At 37.9% G+C, this 26,762-nt stretch overlaps 2 protein-coding genes across 4 annotated transcripts; both read left to right on the top strand.

The window, feature by feature from the left end:
* The first annotated feature begins 176 nt into the window (after positions 1 to 176).
* tap1 (transporter 1, ATP-binding cassette, sub-family B (MDR/TAP)) lies at positions 177 to 12,501 on the top strand. Of its 2 annotated transcripts, none has more exons than XM_007564700.2 (13): positions 177 to 270; positions 1,514 to 1,846; positions 3,578 to 3,785; positions 3,915 to 4,029; positions 5,259 to 5,389; positions 5,567 to 5,772; positions 6,071 to 6,268; positions 7,292 to 7,420; positions 7,506 to 7,700; positions 7,775 to 7,948; positions 8,495 to 8,654; positions 9,781 to 9,917; positions 10,006 to 12,501. In XM_007564700.2, the coding sequence occupies exons 2-13, from the start codon at positions 1,526 to 1,528 to the stop codon at positions 10,234 to 10,236; spliced, it is 2,205 nt and encodes a 734-aa protein (XP_007564762.1). In that variant the 5' UTR covers positions 177 to 270; positions 1,514 to 1,525; the 3' UTR covers positions 10,237 to 12,501. The 2 variants fall into 2 exon arrangements, with proteins under 2 accessions (XP_007564762.1, XP_007564761.1); XM_007564699.2 differs by lacking the exon at positions 177 to 270 and adding an exon at positions 285 to 573.
* A 1,377-nt stretch (positions 12,502 to 13,878) lies between these two features.
* On the top strand, positions 13,879 to 26,268 carry LOC103146689 (bromodomain-containing protein 2-like). 2 transcript variants are annotated; one of them, XM_007564698.2, is made up of 12 exons: positions 13,879 to 14,027; positions 17,341 to 17,629; positions 17,848 to 17,985; positions 19,391 to 19,535; positions 19,859 to 20,022; positions 20,167 to 20,664; positions 21,736 to 21,864; positions 21,948 to 22,193; positions 22,309 to 22,562; positions 23,116 to 23,423; positions 24,020 to 24,145; positions 24,732 to 26,268. In XM_007564698.2, exons 1-12 carry the CDS (start codon positions 13,996 to 13,998, stop codon positions 24,860 to 24,862), a joined length of 2,460 nt encoding a protein of 819 aa, XP_007564760.1. In that variant the 5' UTR covers positions 13,879 to 13,995; the 3' UTR covers positions 24,863 to 26,268. The 2 variants fall into 2 exon arrangements, with proteins under 2 accessions (XP_007564760.1, XP_007564759.1); XM_007564697.2 differs by having other exon boundaries at positions 23,116 to 23,432.
* The last annotated feature ends 494 nt before the right edge of the window (positions 26,269 to 26,762 follow it).

Here is a 26,762-nt window from a genome sequence, read left to right as displayed (position 1 = left end):
TGATCAGTTTTGAGTCATCTCTTGGTCGGATACTTTATACTTGAATAAAATAGATTGAATTGGTGCTGCTTACTCTTACTGGATTTTGGGGTACGCAACCCACCAGGGATGTAGTGAAGCCGTCAAGCCTCAACGAACCAGGGAAGGGGAACCAAAACATTAAGGCGGAAATTAACTCAAGTGATAACGTTAAAGTGCAATTTGAGAAAGTTACCACATGGGGTCACTGTTGGGCTATTTGCGACAACCTAAACGTCTTGCATCAGTGAGGTAAAGTAATACACTTTTATTTATTGCATTGAAAAGAATACCTTATTCTCCTGAAGCCAGTAGTTTGTAAATAACACATATTAGTTGGGCTTCACTGTTTGGCAGACTTGCAGGGGACTTTCCGATGTAGAGGTATAAATAGTTGGTTTCAGTTTCACTCTTATCAGATCGATTGGCTCATAAACGTTCCTGACGGCCTGTCGGGGTCAGAAGCGTTACAGTTTATTTTGGACACTTCAAGTTTACTATTGGAGTCTGTCGAGTCTCTGAGGCAGCAAACTCACCTTGTGGAGAGGAATTCAAGTAAGTCCGCTGGGTTTCGGCGTAGTAACATTAGCTTACCAGCGTTAGCTACCAGTGTAGCTCGCATATTCACGGTTTGTCTGAAGTAAATTATGGTATTCATCATGGGAGTTTGAGTTGTGTTGTTCGTATCATCCTGACCTGTGCCGCATTTGAAGTTGAACAGTGTTGCAGAAAGATGTAGATAAAAACGAAAGTAAAAAAAAAAAGCAATTTATTGGTCAAAGTGAAAGTAAAAGCATCTCTGCGAAAAGGAGTTCTTGTTTTGTGTCTTCATATTCACAAGCTATATTTAATTGGCATTGTATGTGACACAAAATAATGTGCAATTATCAAGTGGAACACCCTTTACTTCGACACCCCTAAATAAAATACAGAGCAACAAATTGCCTTGAATTGATACCTAATTGGGAAGATTCCACCTGTTTGTAAATTAATCTGACCTGCAGAGGTCACAGAGGTTTGTTACAGAATATTGGAGACCAAACAGCGTAATGAAGACTATAATCTGGTCAGGAATAAGGTGTAGAAGTTCAAAGTATTAAAACAATACCCCGAAATTTAACATCTCACTGAATTGTTCAGTCATTGATTGATATTGTATTGATACTTTTGGTCTTGACCAGTTCCTTTCCTTTTTAACTGTTTCTCAAACACTCAAAACAATTTTTAATTATCAAGCGACTCACCTGATTAAAATCTGACTAAACATATCTTTTGATTTGTTTTCACAAGACGGGCTTCACACAGATATATCTGACTGCTTTAATATACATCCTATTATTTTGTCTTAAGCAATATTGTTTCCTCAAATGAGTGAAACTGTCTATAAAAGTGAAATTTCTGCAAGGTGAGGATTGGAATCAAAATACTTTTCTTATTCAGTCTACTGTGTATGTTTTTTAGCTGATCCTGTCTCTCTCTCTGTTTATTTTTGCAGTATCTACGCGTAATGCAGAAAATGAGCTACTTCTTCCCCCTGGTTTGCATTTGCATGGACGTGTGCGCTGTGCACGCCATTCGTCTAGCACAGCTCTCACCTCTCCTCCTCTCCCATCCTTTCATCACCTTGTGGGGGGGAGCTCTGACCAGGGCCTTCATCCTGGGTTTTCTTGCCTTCACTTACCCCGGAGGCCTCCCATGGGTGAGAAGCTTTGAGGGACTTCAAAGCATCGCCATCCTTTGCTTCCACTTTCCGGTGTACATTGCTCTCCTTTGGCAACTGGGCCAGTCCACTGTTGAAGAACTGTGGGGATGGCACTCCTGGGAACGGGTGAGTGGGTCCGATTGTTGTTTTTTTGTGTATATTAATGTGGTGACTGGTATAAATAAAAAAAGAGTTTGGTTTTTGAACATTTCCCAAAGACTATAATATGATGTTCCAAAGCTTTCTTTGGAAAGCATAATAAAAGACAAGAAAGCTTTTATTATGCATAATATATTGTGAATTTTTTAACATCACAATATCACTGTGTTCAATATTCATATCACAAATGATTCTTTGCAGTGCAATCATTATTGGATAATAGTATTATAAATTTATTTTTACATGCTGATGGGACCTTTAGCATTTCCCAAAATGCTGAAGGTCTCAGAATGACAGAAGCAAGAATAAGAAAGAAAGGAAAGAAGAAAATAAGTGTATATTGAAAGTGATATGGACATTGCATTACTTAATATTATTACTGCCATTGCAGGATTTTCTACGATCCTGCATCCTTAGGAACTATTTTCTTCTTTCGTTTAATTTAACCACCATGGTTGCCATCATCAAATAATTTTTATAGCCATGTACTTAAACTGTGTTGAGTTTGTCCCTCAGTGTAGTGTTTTCATGAATTATAGATATGAATTTAAGAGGAAGTGCTCAAATCTTATGTGAAAACTGTTTTAGATTCTATTCCTATATATTTTGCTCTGGTTACCATTTGGACCAATTGACTTGTTTGAAATATGACAGATTAGGTCTATGGGTAAACCCGTTGCAGGTTCCTAGCCAATCATCAATTTTTCATAAACCTGACCTGAATATTTCAATATCAATTTTTTTTAATCAATCAAGTGTTTTAATGTCACAACGATAAGTATTCATTTATTCATGGTTAAACTACAAACATCACCTAAACGTAATTCACAGACCCAACCTGAACTAATTTGAAATGATTTATTAGTTTGTAGTAATTGTCATTTTTAATGACTATTATTAAAAAAAATATTTGTGGTGAGAAAATGCATGTAAGTAATTGCAACTTTAACTCTGCTTGTATACTTTTGTCATCTTCTCTTAATCTGAAAAACTTAATTTAAATTTGCCTCAATTCCCATTAAAGCTGCTCTTATTTAAATATTTTGCCCATTTTTCTTGTGGAGTTAGATCCCCGCCTGCAGCACGCTCCTGTAGAGAAGATGTAGACCAACTCAGCAGAGCTGGGATGTGGTTAGGACATGAGACATCATTGTAAATTCCAGCTTAAAGCAAGTGAAGAGTCATAGTATGTCTGGTCCCACCAGAGGCACAAATAAAGCACACACACACAACACGGAAAATGTTACAACATAAAGAAAATGTTTCTCAACCATTTTATAGTAGACAGAACTCAAGTTTGTCATGTGAAAAACAGCAGGATTGAGTTCAAAGTTCTACAAAAGTGAACAGCAGTCATCATTTGATGCTCTCATATGAACATGCACCACGCTGAGCCTCAGGTACTTTGAAAATAGGATGGTGCAGAGAAAAATGACTCGTCCTGTACATCCAAACGCCACCGCAGGCTGGAGTTATAATACCTGAAATGAAATCATCTGCTGTCAACATGTTCTGCCCCTAAGTCTGCAAAAGACAGAAGATTGGAACCAAAACTAATTTAGTGTGTAAAACTGCAGATATCACATTAGCATAAAAAAAAGACTGCTTGCCATTTAATAAAAGTACTTTAAACAATTGGTTTTAAATTATTTCAGATATCTGAAGCCTGAAAATTGATGTAATATTTTTGTGTTGCAGGTGTTACAGGGCTACGCCGTCACGGCGGTGTCATGGCTCTACTGGAGTCGATACATCTCGTCCTTTATGACCAGAACTCCGTCACAGAAGAAGGAGAAGAAGCCCGGACCGGACAGTAGAGACTCTCTGAAGAGGCTTATGGGATACATGCTGCCGTATTCGACTCGCTTCATTGTGGTGTTGGCTCTGGTTGTTCTCTCATCTTACGGTACGTTGGTCGACATCATTCTATAACATCTCCTGTGTTTCAGGGTTTTTCATACCAGTGTTTAGTGTTTTCTTGAGCTTCGTTTAGCGCAAAATTTTATACACTAATGTTTTTAACTATTAACCGCAGGCGAGATGGCTATTCCCCAGTATACTGGTCGTATGGCAGACTGGATCATAAATGAAGAAGCACCCGATGCGTTCTCCCAGGCCATCACAATCATGACAGTGTTGACTTTCGCCAGGTAGGGCATCGAATTTGTCATCACAAATTTTCTTCATGCTCATTTTTAATTACTATAATAGTAATATGTGATTTATTTATTTTCAGATTTCTTCGCACAGGCCTATTTATTGCTAAGATAGTAGAACAAAGTTAAAAAATGATGTAATATGGTAAAATGCCTACTGAAGGATTGTGGATTCAGATCTAACTGTAAAATTACAGTTTGATATGTAATATCTTTATTTGAGTCATGGTTCAGACTCAAATAAAGATATTTGAGTCTGAACATTATTTTCAGACATTATTTTCAGATTTATTCGCTGGTTCAGATATTATTTTCGGACTGAAAAAGGATGCTGTGAGGTAGCAAAGTATGCACAACCATTTTTCTACAGATGATTTCATTTTAATTTTTAAAGTTTAAGATATTTTGAAAAGTTTTAGTTTTAACCAGTTTTTTCCCCTCATCATTATGCAATACAAAATGCTGCAAAGAACTTGTCCTCTCAATATGAAAATGCAAAATAAATGGTTGCTAAATACATAGCTGCTAATGTGGCATCATGTTGTGGTACACCTGGTGGTGGACTGAATATGTTCAACTAGACACCAAAAGTTTTTATTTATTTATTTATTTATTCAAAGTGGGCTTTTTGTGACCCCATGTAGCTTTCTATATTCCCATTGTTCACTCCACACTGCAGTTGCAGATCACCAGGAATCAAAAACTGTATCAATTTGATGATTACAAACAAAGCTGATGGGTGGGTTTTGAAACTGGTTTGTGTTGAAATTACAAATTATTCTTGTACTGCTTTGGAGTGGAGTGATTTAAGTATCAAGATCAACTAATTTCTCTTAATTAGTCACAACAAACAAATGTCTGAGGCTGAAAACTGTTCATTTTAATGTTAAACTGTGACTATTTCTGGATCAACAAGACATCTATCATTTACGTTCTGCCGCCTTGATTGCCATAAGACATTACCAAATTATTTTCCTGCCATTTAAAAGGATTCTAGCACAGAACCTGCAAGAGAATTTTCATTGTGTGAAAGAGGACAAACTCTCCTCATAACGTATCGTAAATTAACACTTATAAGGTTAGAAATGTGCGGAATGTGATTATCTTAATTTTTCTGCCTTTTAAACTTCTTGTACATGTTGGATGAATTACACTGTAACTCCACCTATAAAATGATTCAATGATATTTTGTGTGCTTTCAACCCCTTCTGTGTGTGTTTCAGTGCTGTGTTTGAGTTTATGTGCGACCTGACCTACAACGTCACCATGAGCCTCATTCACACCTCAGTGCAGGGAGCCGTTTTCCAGGCCGTTCTCCGGCAGGAGATCGCTTTCTTTGATGCCACTCCCACAGGTAGGAATAATTTCGATGTGCAAATGTCTGAGTCGATAAAACTATTTTTATAATGTTCTTTGTAGATTTCAAAATAGTCTCAGTATTGCATTTGAGGTAATTAGGGAACAATGATGCAACATAATGGCAAGTGAAAACTTGCATTCATGTTGAGCTGTAACTTCTGTTTCATCTCAGGTGAGCTCGTGTCCCGTATTACCACGGACACCAACGACATGAGCGAAGCACTGAGCGAGAAGCTGAGTCTCCTGATGTGGTACACGGCTCGTTTCGCTTTCCTGCTCTACTTCATGGTCAGCCAGTCATGGAAAATGACTTTGCTGACCTGCATGGGACTTCCCATCATCTGGGTCATCCCTGAGCTCACCGGACATTTCCACCAGGTGACGTCACGCAAGGAAACGTTCCAACTGGAATAGCGTTTCTTTTTTTTTGTTTGTTTGTTTATCAGATGTGTTGTTACAAATTTACCATCATACTATGTTACTTAATTACATATTTATTGTATTAGTAAATAATATTAGTGGGCATTTGTGTTCACTTCAGCGGACAAAGAAAACAGAATCTCTTTTTTTTTTTCACCTGATAAATTCCTAAACATGTCAAAGTTGAATGCTATTTTTTATATGCTGCAAAAGTCTATTCTGTAAACTAATTTAGTTTGTTGTGTTCATGCTTTAGACTATTGCTGCAAAGGTTCAGGACTCTCTGGCAAAGGCCAACCAGGTGGCCACTGAGACCTTCTCCAACATGAAGACAGTGAGGAGTTTTGCCAACGAGGACGGAGAGACGGAGAAGTACAGGCAGCGACTGGACGAAACGTATTCTCTCAACAAGAAGGAGGCCGTAGCTTACGCCGCTTCTACCTGGGCCAACAGCGTGAGTGTATTAGTGATATTATCCTGCTGTAAGCATTTATTTAAAGTAGCTGCTGAAATTAATGTAGAAAAGAAAATAACCTCACACCTTACATTGGCAATCTCATATATTTTGCCACTTGCACATTTCCACCAAGGGAAAAAAAATATTCCATGACCTATTTTTAATAGGTCATGTGCGATAATCGATCACTGTTGGAGATCAGTACGTGTTTTGCTTCACACATTCACAACTCCAAATTGCGCCTGTTGACAGGTTGCTGGAGGAAGTTTTTTTTTTTTTTCAGTCGGCTGTTGAGAAACAAAATGTATTTGTCAGTGTTACGTCCACAAAGGGCACAACGTATTACATCATACAACATGGCACATAGCAGTCAGACTGTGATGGAGAGTGGAAAATATAGACAACAATAAAACAGTCCATGAAGTTTGAAACTGATTTTTACAATTTTTTTGTGTATCAGAGCAACTTTTATTTTTTTGAACGTCAGACTAATTTCCATGCCATTATAAGTTGAAAAACATACAACTTCACTTGCTTTTAATGACATTAATTGTCCTGATTACACCTGCCCAGGTAACTTAACATGATTATTGTGCAAGGACCAAATCTTTGTACAGAAAACGCTATTACTTAAATTCTCTTGGTGACGGTGATAAGATAATACCACTGGTTGCATTTCTTTCAGTTTCAGTAAAGCTGAAAGTGATGGTGAAGGTCCAGAAACCTCTTATATGTAACACACAGTAAGAGACAATTTTGTAATAAGGATGGGAAAGTCACGTGAATAGTACTGTGGTAAGACGGCGGATAAGCAGCAGAGTTTTTGAAAGCAGTAAAGTTCAAACATTCCTGGGGATCATAAGCCATTGTGAACGGGCCGAGCAAAGGTTTTAGCTACTGTTTTCATTTCACAATTCAAAGGTGGCTGCTTTTTAGTGGATTTTAACAGAATCAAGGTCACATTAAAAAATAATAAAGCAGCTGACTGTCCTCTGAAAACTGGCATTTTTGTTGTTGCAGATGACCACTTTGGCCTTGAAGGTGTGTATTTTGTACTACGGCGGGACCCTGGTGACCCGGGGGGCTGTCAGCAGTGGAGACCTGGTCTCGTTTGTTCTCTACGAGCTACAGTTTGCTTCCGCTGTTGAGGTGAGCCACAAACCCTGAAAAGACAAACATTTTGTTTTATTCATGAAGTTTTTTTTTTTATTAATCTCCTCTCTTTTTCTTCCAGGCTGTCATGCGCTACTACCCGGAGGTAAAAAAAGCAATTGGTGCCTCGGAGAAGATTTTTGAATATCTTGATAGGAAACCTCAAATACCTCCTCCTGGCAGTTTGGCTCCTGAGAATTTCAAAGGACACGTTCAGTTTAAAAATGTTCGCTTTTCCTATTCTGGAAAGACAGATGCGAACAGTCTTGTACTTAAGGTGTGTGCCCCTCTCTGCTGTTTCTTATCGTTCTGAAAACTGTTTGTTTTTAACTAAATCCTCTTTTGTAAAAGGATGTGACTCTGGAGGTAACGCCGGGCCAGATCACTGCACTTGTTGGACTAAACAGATCAGGGAAGACGACCTGTGTGAAGCTACTTGAGAGGTTTTACCAGCCTCAATCTGGAGAAATCCTGCTGGATGGGAAACCACTGCAAAACTACAAAGACCAGTACCTACATGAAAAGGTGGGTGGTGAACAGAATTTAATAATCAAATGGAATATTTTAACTTCCCTGTCAATTTTTTTTTTTTATTTTCTTGCCAGATTGCAGTCAGCTGTAATGGATAGCTATATGAAAATAAATCTGTTAATATGAGCCATCAGTAATGGATTTTAGATTTCATTCAACAATATACTCAGATTTAAAGAGAAAACTTGTTTATTAGTGGTCAAAAACCATGACCCCACCAGACCTCATGGTACTAATCCTCCATGTCAAATGTCTGAAACTGAAGACTAAATTAAAATCATAATGACAACAAATAAAGTAAGAAATGTGAAGATGCATAAAAACATATACAGATGCATTTCTCCACACATATGTCTACATACATATATTTATATAGAAAATCTGCAAATAGAAATCGGTAAATTGATCATCCCCAATCTGTTGCAAGTGAAAAACTGTTGAATCAAATGTCAAATTACTCCTAAACTCCTTCATGACACCTGGTTGATTAAACAACACTTTACGGCCACTGAAACCTCTTTCTTTGTGTATTTTTCATAGATTGCTGTGGTGAGCCAGGATTGCGTGTTGTTTGCTCGATCTGTCCGGGAGAACATCAAGTACGGCTGCGAGGGCGCATCAGACGAGGACATGTACAGAGCTGCTGAGCAGGCTAGTGCCCACAAGTTCATCACTGGACTTTCAAGAGGATACGACACAGGTTCGACCCGGAAACACCTTTCATTTCTATAGCAAAGGAACTCATCATGGTGTTATTACAGTGAAGATAAGACTGTTCAAACAGGTCACTTTACTGCTTCACAATACTTTATCCTAAACTCCAAATATATTTTTTTTTAATTTGCTGATGTAGTGATCAAATTGAGTGTAAGAACAAAAGGAAATAATGATAGAAAACGGTCCAGCTTCAACGTAAGATAGGGCTGGCAATGGGAACTTGCCAACCCCTAATCCTAACCAAAATGTTTTATAATGGTGAGCACTGCAGCTGCTGTGTAAAACACAGCAAAAGTGAATGGAAGCAGATACAAATCTTTGTTTTGTTACACATAGCCTATTTGTGTTTCATAGCTGTCAAAACATTATTCCAAAAACTTCTTTCATGGCTCTCTGTAAGTCTGCCTTCAATTAGTTTTCCCACATATTGTTTGGCCCTCACGCAAATTACATTTTTATGGTGGATGAGTGAATTTCTGAAGTACAAACAGGAGCAGCAATGAATACTCTACTACATTTGGCTCAGACACTGAGTAAGAAAAAAAAATGTCTGTCTGCAGCTACAGTATTATGCCTGAAACCATACAGAAGACAGACCTATCAAAAATGCACATAAAAAAAGAACACAGTAACACAACACAACTTTGTACTTTTTGGGGGACTAACTTACCCATGTGATTTTGCATGTGATTTAATTATGCAGCTAGAAAATGTTTCAAATACTTGGTTATAGTGGAAATGTCTTTCCTCATAAATTTCACAACCTTTCCCTGCATGCCTGGATCTATGGCAAACGTATTCACTCTACTGTGCTGCTGTAATAAGCAGTCATACAACAATTAGGCATGTTTAAGGTTTAAGCGATTCCCTTAAGGTATGTTATCACACAAAAATGCTTATTGGTTCAGTGCCATGTCTGATTGTGAATGATAAGCTCTCTTTGCATTAAAGCAGTGATTTCTAGGATTATTTTTCTGTTTCAAGAAAAAAATAAAAAGACCTGTTTGAAAATATGAGGTCTTATTAGCTCTCTATATTACGTCTAGAAAAATTCCTAATTACTTAATAATGTTTTTCTTTTTAATGGTATGTGTTCTTTTTTTACATAGATGCTGGTGAGAAGGGGGGTCAAGTATCTGGAGGTCAGAAGCAACGCATTGCCATTGCCAGGGCTTTAATTAGAAAACCGAAAATCCTGATCCTGGACAACGCTACTAGTGATTTGGACACAGAGAATGAATACCAGGTACAAAATAATTCACTTGCCTGAATTTTCATTTATTTGTTAATTTATTTTTTCTTCTTTAAAGAAAAATCTTTATCTTACTTCTCAGGTGCGTGAAGCTCTGTCAAAGCTGGCAGAGAACTGCTCTGTGCTTATGATTTCCAACAAGATGAGTGTCGCAAAGACAGCCAGGCATGTCATTGTCCTGAACAACGGGACAGTGGAGGAGGAGGGCAGTCATGATGCACTCATGGAGAAAGGTGGCCTTTATTCAGAAATGGTCAAGAAACAGGAAGAGGGCTTCAAACGTCCAACAGACGAAAGCAGTGATCAGCAGTGACCCGTCTGAGTGATTGTAAAATGACTTGCAGTTGGATGGTTATTTGGAGTTCAGGTGAAAGTTCAAGCAAAACCTATGTTGGTAAGAATGCTCTTAATATGAAACACTTCTTACTAAACATATTTGCTTGAGTTTGACTCTGTAAGACAATTGCACCTTGAAAGTGAAAAAAAAACTACACCTTTAAGAACAGGGTTTCATTACCAACATGTTGTTAAAACCTCTGTTAGTACTGTTTTATTGTAAGGATTTAACAGAAAGTTCCCCTCACTAGAAAGACAAGAAACATAATCTTTTGCTCCCAAAAGCCACAAAACTTAAAGAATCATGTATGTTGAGTGTTTTATTGCCCACTTCTAGATCCTGCTGCACATCTTTTACGTGGCTGTAAAAACACACATGTTGTGCCCTAAAATATTGAATGTGAAATATATTTATTTTGTACAGAACAGAGAAACTTAAATGACAAAAATGGACAGTTAATTTATTCAGGGCTTTTATTTATATTGTTCATTAGAAATGGCACGAGAAAGTATAGGCTTATCTTAATTTTAATCATGCACTTAAATTGACAAGGTACATGCCTGAGCTTGTTCTGCTTCCTGCCAAGGCTGAGAAATTCCATATCACGCCTTTTACTCTTTCCATTTGCAACATCTTGTGGAAATAATTTTGTACCTTTTTTTTTTTTTTTAAAAAAAAAAAAAAAAAAAAGATTTTCAGGTGCGTTAAAGAATGTGCCCCTAATATTTTCTGTTAATCCACACAAACAGAATCTCTTCTGTGGCAGCCAAATCTCCAAAACATGGCCCCAGCAATCCTGTTTATTCTGTTAAAAAAACAGCTGAAGTCCAGCAAACCGTTATTTCATTCATGGGGCATTTCAGCATGACGCATCAAATGTCAATTAAAAGCATCAACTGACATGTTTCAGTCCTGAGAATCATTACCTGATTCCCTTATGAATCGTTGTTGCATAAAGTTTATAGTTTTCATGACTATAAAATACCACAATACTTTTGACAGCATTTTGTTACTTTTAAAAAAATGTGGATTGTCTTGATCAGAGATTTTATTTAACCCCTTAATTGTCACTTCCAAAATGCTTAGATGTAAATCAATGTATCCATGAGGACACTTGTGCCGGCGTGACATTAAAGGGGAAGGAAAGTAAAACTCAAACTCATCTTGCATGGAGTGCAAAAGAAAACCAGCCATTCCTTTAATGCTACTAAGTCTAAAATATAACCCTATCTTTTATCATTTTCACAACAAATATGAGGTCCTGTTAGCCGTCTGTCGTGGGCCAGGCCAGCAGGTGGAAAGATTCCTCACGTGACATTATGTGGTCAGTTTTTTTCTTTATATTTTTTTTTCTGTTTCACATTTTTGAGCTGGTTACATGGTGCAGTAAAACATATAAAATGGTTAACAGTGCAACAACTTCAGAAACTCCATAATAACAATCAAAAAACAACTTTTACAATAAAAAACTGAAAAAGAAAGTTTTTCTGTTTATTTTTCTTTTTTTTAAAGTTTTGCAATCATGCTTATCTAATCATCAATATCATTATGCCTGCAAATGCAAATAGAAATATTTTTTTAAAACACTTCTAACAGATAAAGATCACTTGGTGTTCCACAAGGACAAAGCATAAAAATCAGAAGCATTCATGAATCGCCTCTAATCATCATATGCATAGTTCCCTAAAGCTGACCAGCAACGTTGAAATGTTACTCAGCAGGAACGATATCTGATCAATAACCTTTCTTTTCACTCGTGGGTTCGATTTGAAGCACTGGGTTCTATTATTCTCTTTTTTCAAACATGGGAGTTATCTTTTTTTTTTCTTTAGCTTGGTTGCTTTCCAATATCCTGCTTCAAAATCACCCCGACAACCACTTTAGTTGGAAAAGAGTCTTTAGTGACCTTCATAAACACTTTTATCAAGATAATAACTATTACAGTAATACACAAAACCATAAAACAAGTAAAAGGCATTGAAAGGGACCTATGTACAACCAAGCAGCATTTAAAAACACTTCTGGTGCTTTGAGAAATCTCTTTTTTTTTCCACCTGGTAAAACGGATGTAAAGAAATGATGTCTGTTATTTTGAAAAGAATTTGTTTTGTGAGTATTCTGTTCATATGCTTGAGTACATTTTCTGTCTTTTATCCGTATTGCAAAATTTCTAAATGTTTTAATGAGAAATTAGTTTTGTTGGATTCAAACAGACATATTGCAATAAACTGTTTTTTATTATTTGTTTTGCTGGGTTTTTTTTATTTTAAGTTTCATGTAAATATATTTTTTTATGTACTTTTATGTTATAATTAAGAAGGTTGTTCAATTCCTCTTTATGCAGTTGACATTCAAAATAATATCAATGTAGGCAAGCTAAAGCTACAGTTTTTTACAAACCCAAGTTTAAATTTTAGATTTTTCACTAGCAAAATATTGTTTTTTGGGGTTGTGGAGGTTGGCTTCACAACAAATTTCTATATTTTATTTCTTTATTTTAATTTGGCATTTCTATGCATTGCATTTATGTAAACACTCAAACCTCCCAGTGTTGATCATGTAAAACTTGTGTAGTTCACTCCCACATGCTTGAATCCCCGCTCATGGTGACCAGTCATAGTCCTTTTGGTGCTTGGTGTTGATGACATCTTTTTAGCTTTTATTTCTTCACCTGATTTTGGGAACTCGCCTTTTCTTCAAACAATTTTTTCCAAATGTCCTAAACAACAAAGAGAGACAAGTAAGCAAACAACTTTGTGTAAAACTTTCCTTGTGAGGCCATTTTCATGCAAGTCCACGCTTGTATATGTACCATTTCTAGTTCTTAATTTTACAGTTACTTCCATCATCGCTCCCTTCTGCTAGTTAGATTTATAGTCAGCTTGATTTGCAACTTTACCGTTTCAAGTTGGCTGAAAATGTGTGAAATAATTAACGGAAATATTTTTTCATCAAAAGTGAATGTCTTAAGTTAAAAAAGCTCCACAATTAAATTATGATGTATCTGATCACTTTGTACACCAATAATAATAATAAAAAATCAATGGGAACTTTTAACAATGATAACACATTAAGATGACATGGCCCTTCATACTGCTTTTGCAGGACAAAATCTATGACTATCAGATTTAATGATTACTGATTCTTGTGAAATGTCTTAGAATGTCTTTTTTCACCTTTAATTATTACATTATACTATTTTTTCTATAAATGTGTCTGTTTTTACAGGCTCTATGTCTGTAAAAATATATATCATGTATTCAGAGTAAACGTTTGAATTTAAACTTCAAATTTTGCCCAAGACAAGACTGAGAACAGTGGAAAATAAGGTTTTCAGAATGAAAGATATGGAATATGCATGCCCTAAAGACTGTTCGGGTTCAAAAGTTGTACAGGCAAACAGAAATCATTATATCTATAAAGAAAGATCAATCTCAAAAGCCTATTTTCAAAATAAAGCAACCACAGCGGCATGACAGCTTGGATTCAGTGAACTGATGTGCTAGGTGTGTTTGACAGACAGCAGCAACCAGCCAATGAGAACCCAGAGTCACAACTGACGTCACCGGACAAACGCAACACTGCCACGTGACGAGTATTTATAGATTCAAGCGGAAGCAGCCAGTCGCCATTTCATTTCAGAGCTGCGTAGTGGTTGTGAGGTTGAACAGCAGCGACGACAGCGGTTGAAAAAAGGAGAGAAATTGATGGTAATAACAGTCCGCCCTCAGCCCAATGGAAGCGGCCGTCAACCCACCTCAAGACAGGTAATTTCAGGCAGCTTTTTGTAGATTTAAGATATTTTACTGGCCTTTGTTTGCTTTCTAAAACGGACATTTTTTTTTTTTTTTTTTTATCATCAGCGTTACCGTTAGCTTCTTGAGCCAGCGGTTACAGACGGATTTAGCTAGCTCTCAAAATGGTCTGTTATTTCTCTATCGATTATCTAACGTATTCTAAAAGTATATCCGGAATTGGTCATGCGTTTGCTATATAAACTCGGTGTACAAGCAGCAGTCGGTAGATGACAGCTGCAGCCCCATCGGCTGTCTCAGCAGGCTGCTCCCCGCCGGCTTTCTGTCAGGCGGGTCATTCATCGCTCACAGAGCCTGGCAGTGCTATCCTCCATCTTTATGCAAGCATTATTAAGATAATTTTTCACAATTAACTGCTCGAGCGTATGTCCACATACGCAATTAACCAGAGCAAATCGATAGCCCTTCCACGAACCGTTGGGTTTGCGAGGATATTAATGGATGCCTTAGCGACAGCTTCAGCTCTGAAGGATTAGACTCCTCTATGATGCGACGAAATAGCAAGAACTGTCTGTCAGGTTGACGGTAAAGCTCTGATATTACAAAAAAAAAAATAGTATTTATTAGTAAGTAAAGACATGTTTCCGTCTTTGAGGACTGTGTGTGTTTACAAACAAGGAAGGCGGGGCGTTCAAACCACGCCATCATCAGCCAGGACATTGCAAGTCTTGCAGTCCGATCTGTAATTACAGCTGTACTGTTTTTGTATTGTCAAATTGCGATATTACATATTAAAAAAAATAGACATAGCGCAGATAATAAAACACTGAGCGTGACAAGACACTGGAAACATTAATTTGATTATTTTCAAACAACGAATCGTGTAGAATGCAAAGCATTATTTGCATAGGGCTAACATTTTAATCATTTTTGATGACAAATGACTCCACAAATTTGTGTGTATAAGACAATAATTCATATAGTGAGTCATTGATGTCTAGCAGATGGTAAACTTGTTTGCATCATTCATCTTTCTAGCTTATTACAGAAATGCATTATGTGGCAAAAATGTAAAAAAAAAAATCACATTTTGAAAGATGCAAGAAAAAAAAAACTAACCACAACAGCAGGCTACCATTAGTGTACCCTGCTGTAACTAATTTTTCAAATGAACTCTTAGGCAATATCACCTATTTTAATTACATGGTGGAGTTGTTTGATCTTCTGGAGTAAAATAAAGTTTGTTTTTTGTAAAGAAATATGGAATGTTCTCATTCCATATTTTAGAAATGCTACAAAGTGAAATAAATTCTACTGTGTTCACTGCAAATACAGGCCTTTTTTTTGCTGCCTATTGCATTTCATCATTCTGATTTCATGCTGAAAATCAGGCCACAAGCTTTGCCACTACTTCTATGTCAGTGGGCCAGGTGTGTTTTTAGATTTGTTGGGTGAGATCCAATTTCTGCCTAATCTGATTTCTGCTTAGAGGGAAGTATGAACGTGATGAGTCTGTCTGAATGTCAGTAAATTAATTTACAGTAGCACATCACAAACTTACAACTACATGGTTTCTGCAAGGTCTTAAGTTTTACAAGAAATGACGAAATGTGTGTGTATTTTACATTCATTGCTTCTAGCAGCGATATCTTTTATTTTTCAGAAATGCCCCGGTGATATTAATTTACATTGTGTTTTGTGGCGTTGTCCGAAGAGTTTGAATGTTATTTTGGTAAAACTATAAAGCCCCCTAATGCAAATAAGCAGAAAACTCAGGAATTATATTAGATATGCAAATAATTTTTTTATGCGGATTTCTAAATCTGAATGCAGATTTAACAGTTTATAATTAATTTTCAAGTTAACATGCTTATTGCACTGATTAATTCACCTTTTGCCTTTTGGCTCTAAATTTTAACATTTGGGAGTATAATGACCAGATGTTAGTTTATTAGTGAAGCTATTTGCTCAAGTAGAACCTGCAGTCTGTTGCTGAATGGACGTGCAGCTTGTAACTTGGCAACAGTGTTTTTTATTTGTTTAACCTTGTATCTTGAAGTGACTGTAGCTTACACAACCTTTTAAAAACATATAAAAGTTTCATTTTTATTCTTTGGCCAGATTGTTTGCATTGTGGTGTTTATACTCCTTTTAGATTTATAGTACTTTTTTCTTTTTTTTTTTTTTTTTTTTTGCTTTTACCTGATGGGATTAAGTTTGACCTGACATTTTCCTAACAACATTGACTGGCTGAACTCTGTGGCTTGGGTAGTGATATGGTCTCTGTAGAATATGGTTGTGATGGATGTTGTGGCATGTAAAGGACATTGGCATGTCTCACTTTTTATTTAACACAATTAAGACTTAAAAACCTACAACCTGGTCATGTCAACTGTCCAACAGATAATTATCAGTGGTCTTTAAAGACATGGGCTGAGGTGGTGTGCAACACTGATTCATGTTTTCGCTGAGACAATGTTTTTTTTTTTTTTTTTAATCCGTTTCCTTTTTTGTGCTATAATATAACAGAAACATATTTTGTTCATTTTGCATTTTTGTGGCTAACATTTTTTTAAAGCTTGCTGATTTACATACTTAATACTTTGAGTTATTAATGTTCTTGCAAAAGCTATGTAATTAATTAAAACAAATAATATATGCTTTGATTGTAGAATAAAACCACACCCAGTGTGTTTAGAATGGTTAAATAACATGAGCAGCAATAAACAATACAAGCTTTGTTAAAAAAATGTTTTATATTGCTGAGTAAAATGGACTGCTGCTGCTTCACTTCTGTTTTGTTTAGTCATTGCAGCTGTTTCAGTTAGCTTTGCAGTTTTATTTAAAATGATATCAAATCAAATGTAAACAGTGTGACTACTACTATTGCAAATCAAGTATAAATAGAATTTGAGAACTAACTAGAGTTTCTTGAGCTCTAAATTAAACTGATAAAATTAAGACTACTCTGTTAAAATAGCTGTTTCCTGAATGTTATCATTTATTTAATGTACAGATAAGATTTGGAGCCTTATCTGCCCGCCTTGTCGCATGATCGATGAAAGTGTGTTTGCTGTTGGCTTCATGCAGCGCTGGTTCTCATGAAAGTGGTAAAAGTAGCAGTGTTGAAGGAATTCCAGTTCCCTGGACAAGTTATGCGAATGGGAGGACGGCTTTTCTTTTCATGTGGCTAAATGGAATGAGTGGGTCAAGAGTATAAACGCAGATTATTTCCCTTTGATGTCTTTGTCACATATATGTTGACTTCCTGTAATCCAGACTCTTTTTTTTTTTTTTTTCCTCGCATGTTTCTCTCTGACCTCAGCTCTCTGGTTGGGTTGTCCAGTGGCATGTTGGATCAGCACTGCAGCTCGGGAAAACGCATTCGCAAGCCCTCCCTGCTGTACGAGGACTTTGAAAGCCCCTCCTTGCCACACACAATGACCCAGGCCACCCCTGCCCCTCCGCAGCCCCCAGTGAAGGACCCCAACCGGCCAGGCCGCATGACCAACCAGCTGCAGTACCTCCAGAAAACCCTCATCAAGTGTTTGTGGAGGCACCACTTTGCCTGGCCGTTCCATGAGCCTGTGGATGCTTACAGACTAAACCTGCCAGTAGGTCACACCTTTTACATGATGGGTTTTGCTGCTCGTTGCATTGAATCAACTCAAACGTCATTGTTAAAATATTTGTAAAAATGGATCGTTTTTCGGTAAACTTCCTCACTTATTTAGTTGACTGGAAAATGAATACTTTATCACAGTCTTTCACATTCTTGTAAACGTTAAAATCCCAAAACAAATGAAGTACTGCATTGTTTCACCTTTTCCAGGATTATTATAAAATCATCAAACAGCCAATGGACATGGGGACAATAAAGAAGCGTTTGGAAAACAACTTTTACCAAAGTGCCGGAGAGTGCATTCAGGACTTCAACACAATGTTTACTAACTGCTACATCTACAACAAGGTAGGTTGAGAACTTACTCAGGGAGAAAACATTAAAATAGAACCCAAAGCAAAACAAAAAAGGACGTTTCTGCAGCTTTGCAATAAACCTGTCTGGGAGCAGAATTGCACTCTGAGCCAGTTTTTAAATCTCAACAGCATAAGAGATGTTGGTGACCTAGAAAACAACTTCAGATGTGATGAGCTGGGAACATCAAACTGCTTAAACATTTTCTCAGAAAATACACAAGTTGATGTATTGACCAGTTAACCGTTGGCAGGTTTTCATTGAAACGAGAAGAAAATGAGAAATGCTTGAGGAACTGCTTTTCTAAACCAAGAGTTCAACTAAGCAGGAATGACTGTCACGGTCATCCATGAATGTTTATCTTTGAGTCTGGAATGTGGAATTTATCCAGGGTATTTTTTTATGAATTACTCTGCTCACATGTGAAAATCTGTGTAATTATTGCGGGTAACCAGTGAGTCTGTGGATCACTGATTAAAACATCAGTGATCCACAGGGTCCACCCATCCTTCTGTCCTTCCGTCCAGCTTCTGTACAGTTGACAGTGTTCCACTGTACTGCTGCTACTAAAACCGATTGTGTGTTTTCTTATTTAAAAAAAAATGAATTGATTTAAATAACAAGCTCACTTTTTTTTTTTTTACCCGCCAAATTACACATTTGTATGTAATTTGTAATGTAATTTAAAAAAATGCAAAATGAGAAACTACAGTTATGAATCCCACCTAAATCCTCTCTGACATGCTGTGGGTGCCTGTGTAACCGGGTTCTGCTTCACTCCACTGTACCAGGCCAGCCCAAGTAACCCCTCGACTCTGCGTTGTGTAGTTTTAAAGAAGACAAGGAGTTTCTGGGTGATCTGCAGTTTATTTCCTGAATGAGAACATATCGGGTTGGAATCAGTGCAACGGCTCAGCTTCAATCAGCACACTCTTGTGCAGCTTTCACAGACTGGCACTGAGTGTAGTAAAAATCATGTTTTAAAGATCATACAATGAAGGATACAATAATAAATGATGTACCTGAATGAGAACATATCGGGTTGGAATCAGTGCAACGGCTCAGCTTCAATCAGCACACTCTTGTGCAGCTTTCACAGACTGGCACTGAGTGCAGGAGCCAGCAGCATATAACCAGCCACACAGAGAGGGGGGGCGCTATTTCCCCATTGCACTGATACATAAAGCAAGTGGGATTCTACAACCTAAACACTGTTACACCTGTACAAAAAGACATTTCCACTATCATTTGCATAGTTGATTATGTCAACTAATTCTTTTCAGCTGTAGCTAATTCTCATTCTACACTAAAAGCCAGTGTGGCCTTTTCAAATGACAATATAATGTACATTTGTAGCAGAATACCAATATTCCTGAAGTCTAACATTTTCCTTGTTTAGCCTACTGATGACATTGTGCTGATGGCCCAGTCCTTGGAGAAGATCTTCCTCCAGAAGGTAGCTCAGATGCCCCAGGAGGAAGTTGAGCTGCCTGCTCCTGCTCCTCGGAGCAACAACAGCAGAGGAAGAGGCCGCAAGTCTAACCGTGAGGAAAATATTTTCTGATTAAGAGTATTGAAAATGTACCACCTTAATTTATGTAACATTTTCTGAAGACTGTGCTCATGAAGCTTTTCAGTCTCAGCTAAGTTTGTGTTATTAGCTATTTTCTTATAATGTGATTAAACCAGATTAATTTTGAAACATTTCCTCCTTTTTCTGACGAGAATTCATGATCTAATTAATAAAAAAAAATGTAAAAGAGAACAAAACAGGAGATATAGGATATCTTTTTCTTTTTTTTAAATCTTTGTCAGTTGCTAGCAGTAGTATCTTTTCCTCATGTGTTCCACTCTGCTCCGTGTGCAGCATCTCGGGCTCAGCAGGTGCCAGCGGTGTCCCAGTCCGCCTACTCACCTTCCTCCTCCGATACTGGTGACTCCATGCTGGCCAGCTCTCCTCAGACTGTTCTAACCAAGAGTCTGCCTCCAGCGAACATCATGGGCCTGCCTCCTACACAGCCTACCACTAAGGTGTGTATAAATACTTGATGTGTTTTTCGATTGCTGTGCCTTAAATGTATATGATAAGAGATGATTTGTAGGTTTCACGTAGTTTAGAATGATTGCTTTTGCTTATAAGAGAAATAAGCAAAATTGCGGTTCTCTTTTGTGCAGAAAAAAGGTGTGAAGCGCAAAGCGGACACCACAACTCCCTCCACCTTGGGTTTTACTGTTGGCATGTCAGGATCAACGCACATGGTGGGCTTGGGGAAAGGAGGTCACGGGGGTCAAGTCCATGACACTTCCATGCACACCATCTCCTCCATGGGCAGCATGAGCCTGGAGACCCCACCTGGCATGGGCCTGGTTAGGAGCTCCGGCGGTCCCGTTCTCCTGCAGCCAATGATGGCCGGGACGGGCCGAAGGGTGGGCAGCGGCCGTCCCATCAAACCGCCTAAGAAGGACCTGCCTGACTCTGTCCAGCCTCAGCTCTCCAAGAAAGGCAAGCTGAGTCCCCAGCTGAGGTACTGCAGTGGGCTGCTCAAAGAGATGCTGTCAAAGAAGCACGCGGCGTACGCTTGGCCCTTCTACACGCCTGTAGACACGACTGCTCTGGGGCTTCACGACTACCATGACATCATCAAGTGTCCCATGGACCTCAGCACCATCAAGGTAACTATGAATAGATAGAAAAGCAATACATGCAAGGGGAAAAAAAGTTTTGTTCCTTGTTAAAATGATGTTAACTGTTTATTGCTTTTATTAAAATGTTCAATGAACTAGTGAAATAATTATCCAAGTTTGGACTCCTATTTGAATCCAGACGAAACAAAGCTGAAAATGCAGAGTCACTGAATTTGGCAAACGTATGTAGAAAAGTGTGGAGTATCATATAATTTGGTATCTGTAGGGTTTATTTAACACATTTTGGGATTACCAACAGTTTTAAGTATCAGTGTTCCCTGAAAGCTCATGTTGGGTGTTAAGAAACTCATTTAGCAATTCTACTCTGTTTGTGTTTGTCCAGCTGTAGGATGGATCTCCCTGCTGCAGGCTGCTGTGTCATTGCACATTAAATAGACCCTCCCACTTTGGGAATCATAAATTTCATCTTTATACAGGGAACATGCATTTATCCAGGTATTTACAAAGCAGGAAAAGAGGAAAGCAAGGCATTTTGGCTTTTGGGTTTAAAAATTAATAATAAATGTATCTGATTTCTGTTTGGACAGAAATAATGGGAACTACAAAAAGAAAACGTGTTAATGGGCTAAATTATATCAAAGCATTACGCAGAGGAGTCGGCATTAGTGTTTGCTGAAGTAATTTTATAGCTGTCAGTTACTCTCAAAATAAAAAAAATATCCTGAACATTATTTTATTTTTAAGTTAAAGTAGAACACAATCCCACAACTACTACAGAATATGCTTCAAATGTGAAATGTAGCATCAGCTTTAAATATTTTAAGTTGAGTATTTTATTTTTGTTACTTTAAAGACGGATCATTTCTTTTCTTTAGTATGTAGCATATGTGCTTCTGTTTTATTACAAAATACTTAGATTATTTGATTTTTATCTTGACCATAACATTTGTAGAAATTCTATAAATATTTTTTGTGATTTATAGATGCTTTCTTATTAGGTCTCACATATTTACTTTGTAATATGACAATTTAAACAAAAAAAAAAAAAAAAAAAAACTCATGTTATTTTGTTTGTTTTCTTTTCAAACTGTGTATCAGAGGAAGATGGACTGCCGTGAATACAGGGACGCCCAACAGTTTGCCAGCGACGTCAGACTGATGTTCTCAAACTGCTACAAATACAACCCACCGGACCACGACGTCGTGGCGATGGCACGGAAGCTGCAGGTGAGCGGATCTTGCTGCGTGGACCACGCTTCATGTCTGACGCTTAGTTTGAGGAATGATGGACCGTTTATTTTTTTCCTAAGGATGTTTTTGAGTTCCGTTTTGCCAAGATGCCAGACGAACCGCCGATGGAACACACGGCCATGTCTGTCATCGGACATCCCACGTCGTCTTCGTCATCTTCCTCGTCCTCCTCCTCGTCCTCCTCCTCCACCTCTGAGAGCGAGCCCAGCAGCGACAGTGAAGAGAGCGAGAGCAGCCTGAGCTCAGACAGCGAGGAAGAGCGTGCACACCGCCTGGCCGAGTTACAGGATCAGGTGTGTACTCAGGTAAGTGGCCCGCCCACCGTTTCATTCGCATCCCCTTTTTAGTTCACTAAAACATCCCAGTGAAAGAGACTAATTTAACAAATGTTTGTTTCTTTGTTTGTTTTTATATTTACAGCTCCGGGCCGTGCATGAACAGCTGGCTGCTCTGTCTCAAGGTCCCATCGTCAAACCCAAGAAGAAGAAGGAGAAAAAGGAGAAGAAAGAGAAGAAGAAAAAGAAGAAGATAGAAAAGCGTAGCCGTGTTGGACGGAGCAGAGCCGGTTCTGAGGAATGGAAGATGCCGGGCAAGATGTTGAAGAGCAAATCAGCCAGAGCTGGAGTCTCACAAGTGAAGAGAGTCCAGACAAAGAAGAGCAACAAGAACAGCAAGTTAGTAGTGGAAAACAATCCTAATCCCCATGCAGGGATCCTACAGGCACTTCAGTTTCAGTTAGGTTTTGGAAGGTCTTTGATTTCTGTGTAAGGTCCTGGAAAGTGCTTGAGTTAGGGAATGTCATTTACCATAACACAGTTTTAGATTGTAATGAACATTTATTATTTCTCATGGATTAGTGACTTATTGATCTGTAGAATTGAAATAAAGCTTGCCTTAAATTTTGTATATGTTAAAGTCGATAAAGTTGAGTGATTTTTATTTTTTTTTTTTGTCTGACCAAAACAGTAAGCACTGAGTGAGACATAACATTGCTATATTTTAGATTACCTTATTCCTGCTGTAGAATGCTACCACAAAAAAAATGTTTTGTTTTTTTTTGTTTGTTTTTTTTTTACTTTATTTGTAATGTTTTTATCTGATGCTGGAAAAGTTCTTGAATCTTACTTTGGGAAAAGTGTACGAAACCTTCCTCTTTTTCATGCAACTTATTTCTTTTTTAATTGAAAACAAACTTGACCAGCTGCTGCTGTTCATTTTGTCCTCCAGGACAGCAAAGAAACCTTTCTATCCAACGTTGGCCCCTTCCACGCTTCCCCACTACGACTCGGAGGAAGAGGAGGAGATCGTTCCCATGACGTACGACGAGAAGCGCCAGCTCAGCCTCGACATCAACAAGCTGCCGGGCGAGAAGCTCGGCCGGGTGGTCCACATCATCCAGTCCAGGGAGCCGTCCCTGAGGGACACTAACCCGGAGGAGATCGAAATCGACTTTGAAACCTTAAAGCCGTCGACGCTGAAGGAGCTGGAGCGCTACGTCATGACGTGTCTGAGGAAGAAACCCCGTAAGCCTTACGGTGAGCCAGGTAGATAACGCCTCCATCCATTGGTAATGTCCTCTATCCTGCTTTTTATGCGTTTATAGAACCAATGAAACTGTTTATCCTTACATATTGTACAAAACACAGACATACTTACAGTGAGCAGAACTGAGTATCAGGAATCCATTTTATTAAAAAACTGAAGTTTGACTTCTTTTCTGAAATTCATATTCATCAAAAATAAACCAAAATCCAAATGTTCCAGCTCAGACTCTTCACAGGAAAAAATGAACTTTCATCATGTTTTGATTTATTGAGATCCACGTTTAAAAGTTGAATGTAGTTTGGCAGTTTAACTAACGATTATTTTAGTAATCTGTTTATTTTGACGATTGACTGGGTTAAAAAAAACTGGAACATTCTGCTGATTTTTCATTTCACCACTTAATCCTTTTCAATACAATATTACAAACGCATTAAAAGTTGGAAATAAACAGATATTTCCATTCCTTTAAGAACATTTTACTGCCTAAAATGCAATATCACTAATGCACGCTTCATCATCTGTAGCAAAAGATGCATCCAGTGCAAAAAATGACTTCCAAAATCAACATGTGAATGTTTATTTGCAGAAGTGAAGAATAAAGGCAGTATGTCTAAAGAGGAGCTGACTCTGGAAAAGAGGAGGGAGCTGGAGAGGAGGCTGCAGGACGTCAGTGGACAGCTCAACTCGGTCAAAAAACCCACTAAGCCTAAAGGTGAGCTCACACTCTGCACTTCAAATGCAAATTCCACTTGTTATACAGAAAACACTCCAATTCATATTCACTTTTTGAGTCAAAAAGGAAAATAACTCTAGTTTAAGTAAATATTACCAGTACAAATATTTTGTTATACATATAATTTTGTGGTTTAGGTGAGTTTTGATCAGATTCAACCACTTAAATCCATCCATTCATGTTGAAAATGAAAAATAAGTGACTGTTGCCACCAATCGGTCTGGGAAGGAGACCAGCAGTCAGCGGAAGTCTATCATTATTACTGTGGGAATTATTATTCCCAGATGCCAACCTTTCCTGAAACCATCATGTGTTCATTAGAGCACGAATGCAATTATACCGAACAATTATGTGGGAAATGTATGTACAAGAAAGCCTCCTCTTTCTAAAAATAATGGGCATCGGAGATGTTTGGCAGGAAGGCACACCATGTTTGCTTCATATCTCCATAAACTGCTCAGTGTTGGAGGTGTGGTGAAAATCACTGGCTCATCTTTAGAGGTGATTTTTGGTGCAAACATGGCCTTCCTGTTAGAAGTTTCTAACTTCTGTTTGCTCTTCTCAGTGGAAAAGCCCAGCGCCGTGGAGGCGCACGCCCAGCCGTCACGCCTCAGTGGCAGCAGCTCCAGCTCGGACTCTTCCTCCTCCTCTTCTTCATCCTCGTCGTCAGACACAAGTGATTCAGACTCGACTTGAATTCATAAACACAAGCTCAAAACAAAAGAAGCACTGATAACTCAGGGACTTGGGCTGGCCCAGGACACAATACGCCCTGAAACTTTTTTTTCTTTTTTTCCCCAACTGAGAAATCAGCTAAATTTGTTGTGAATGTGGGACTAAAAGATGCAAATCCCCAAACACACAATGCCTTGGTTTTTCCTCCCCCGGCTTTGTAAATACCTGTACAATTTTATTGTTTCTTTTATAAAGAAGATTTTTATTATCCCCAAAGAGGGAGGCGCTATTTAAAAAAAGAAAAGGAAAAAAAAAGAGTGATGTGGAAAGACGGACTGTGCTCAGATCTGCGATTGGCTGGCGCTTAAGTTTATCCTGAAGAGATGAACAAGTTATTTTCTCCCACATCTCAAAACATCCTGGAGTTTGAACCAGCAAACCTTTAGTCGCGGACCTTAGCTTTCTTAAATTTAACTTCAGTTCTTGTTTGATTTTAAGGTGAACTCTAAAACTCAGCGTTAAATGTTGAAGGAACCAGATATTAGCAGAACTCTGTGCTTCCTCCTCATGTTCCAGACCCAACAGCATGTTAGCAGTGTTTAAAAGCGACCATATGGTGCTTTTCATTCTTATGTAAAAACCCGACGTTGATTACATTTAACGGTTTGAAGCACGACTTGTTCCTCTGTGTTGCGGTGACATTTCTGCTGTAGTCGGTCTTCAATCCTGTACAGTAGTGGGTTTGTAGAACTGTATAGAATAAGTTTGACCTACTGTAATTACAAAGTTTAGCAGTAAGTTGCACATTTTCCAGATTTGACTGATTTAGTGGGAGTTCTCCTAAAATTTCATTAATGTTTTGTTGTTTTTTTAATTAAAATGACACTAACTGAAAAAATGCTGCAGTTTTTCCTTCTTGAAAAGAAACAGAAAAACAAAAGCATCAAAACTATCAGGCTCCTGAATGTTATATTTATTGGACCCATCTTTAACACTGAAACCTTTTTTCAAACAAATGTTTTTGGTTGCACTGCAATTACTGGAGCAAGTGTGGCTGCTTATTTTAAGTTACCCCTTTAAAGAATTTAAGTGGGATCCTGAAACTACAAAAAGTTGAACCTGCTGTTGAATGTTCACAAAAAGAAACGCTTGTATAAAATACTTTAACTGTATTTGCTGTTGCACAAAGTAATGTATTTCTGCTTTTTCAACTTTTTCCCCTTTTTATGTGTTAATGTCATTCCAGTAGTTGTTTACACTGTTAAGACTGCTGCCTCCTGTTAAGCTAATTACTTCTATTAGAGGAAACCCTCATTGGACTGTAAATTACACCAAATAATCTCTTCTGTAGGACTAATGTGAGTTTTGTGTCTCTGTTTGACATTTCTAGTTTGTATTAAAAACCCAGTGTGCTGGAGTTGTTCCAAAACGGCGTCATTTTCATTGTGATGACAACTTGGTTCCTCTAGGTGGCAGCAGATACGTTACAGTCTGTAAGCTGAATTTACTGGCTTTCGGGTTCAAGGTGAAACATTCTCATTCTGCTGCAAGCTGTCTTTGGTTAAAGATAAATCCAGAATCACAAAGTGAAAGATGAGTTTCAATGGCAGGTAGAGCAGATTGGACGTTAGAAACTGTCAAGGTGAAAGAAAATTCAGACCAGTTTATTTACATGGTGTCGATTCACAATGTCATCTCGAGCACTTTACAAAACGGATCATAAAAACCAGTCATAAATGCATTCCAATTGATTCCAGGTATACAAGAAAGTTTAATGGCATTTTTAGAGTAGAATAGAAATATCCTTCCATGTTGTGCAGTGGGGACATTCAGGTAAACAGCAAAACACTGACAGCATTGAGGTATGTAGATTCACACAAAGATAAAAAGTATTAAAATATATCAAAACTTAAAATGCTGT

The sequence above is a fragment of the Poecilia formosa genome, unplaced genomic scaffold, assembly GCF_000485575.1.
Source record: "Poecilia formosa unplaced genomic scaffold, Poecilia_formosa-5.1.2 Scaffold166, whole genome shotgun sequence".
In the NCBI taxonomy this organism is placed as follows: domain Eukaryota; kingdom Metazoa; phylum Chordata; class Actinopteri; order Cyprinodontiformes; family Poeciliidae; genus Poecilia; species Poecilia formosa.
Note: the sequence above shows the minus strand (reverse complement) of the source record. Positions and strands in the feature narration are given on the sequence as shown.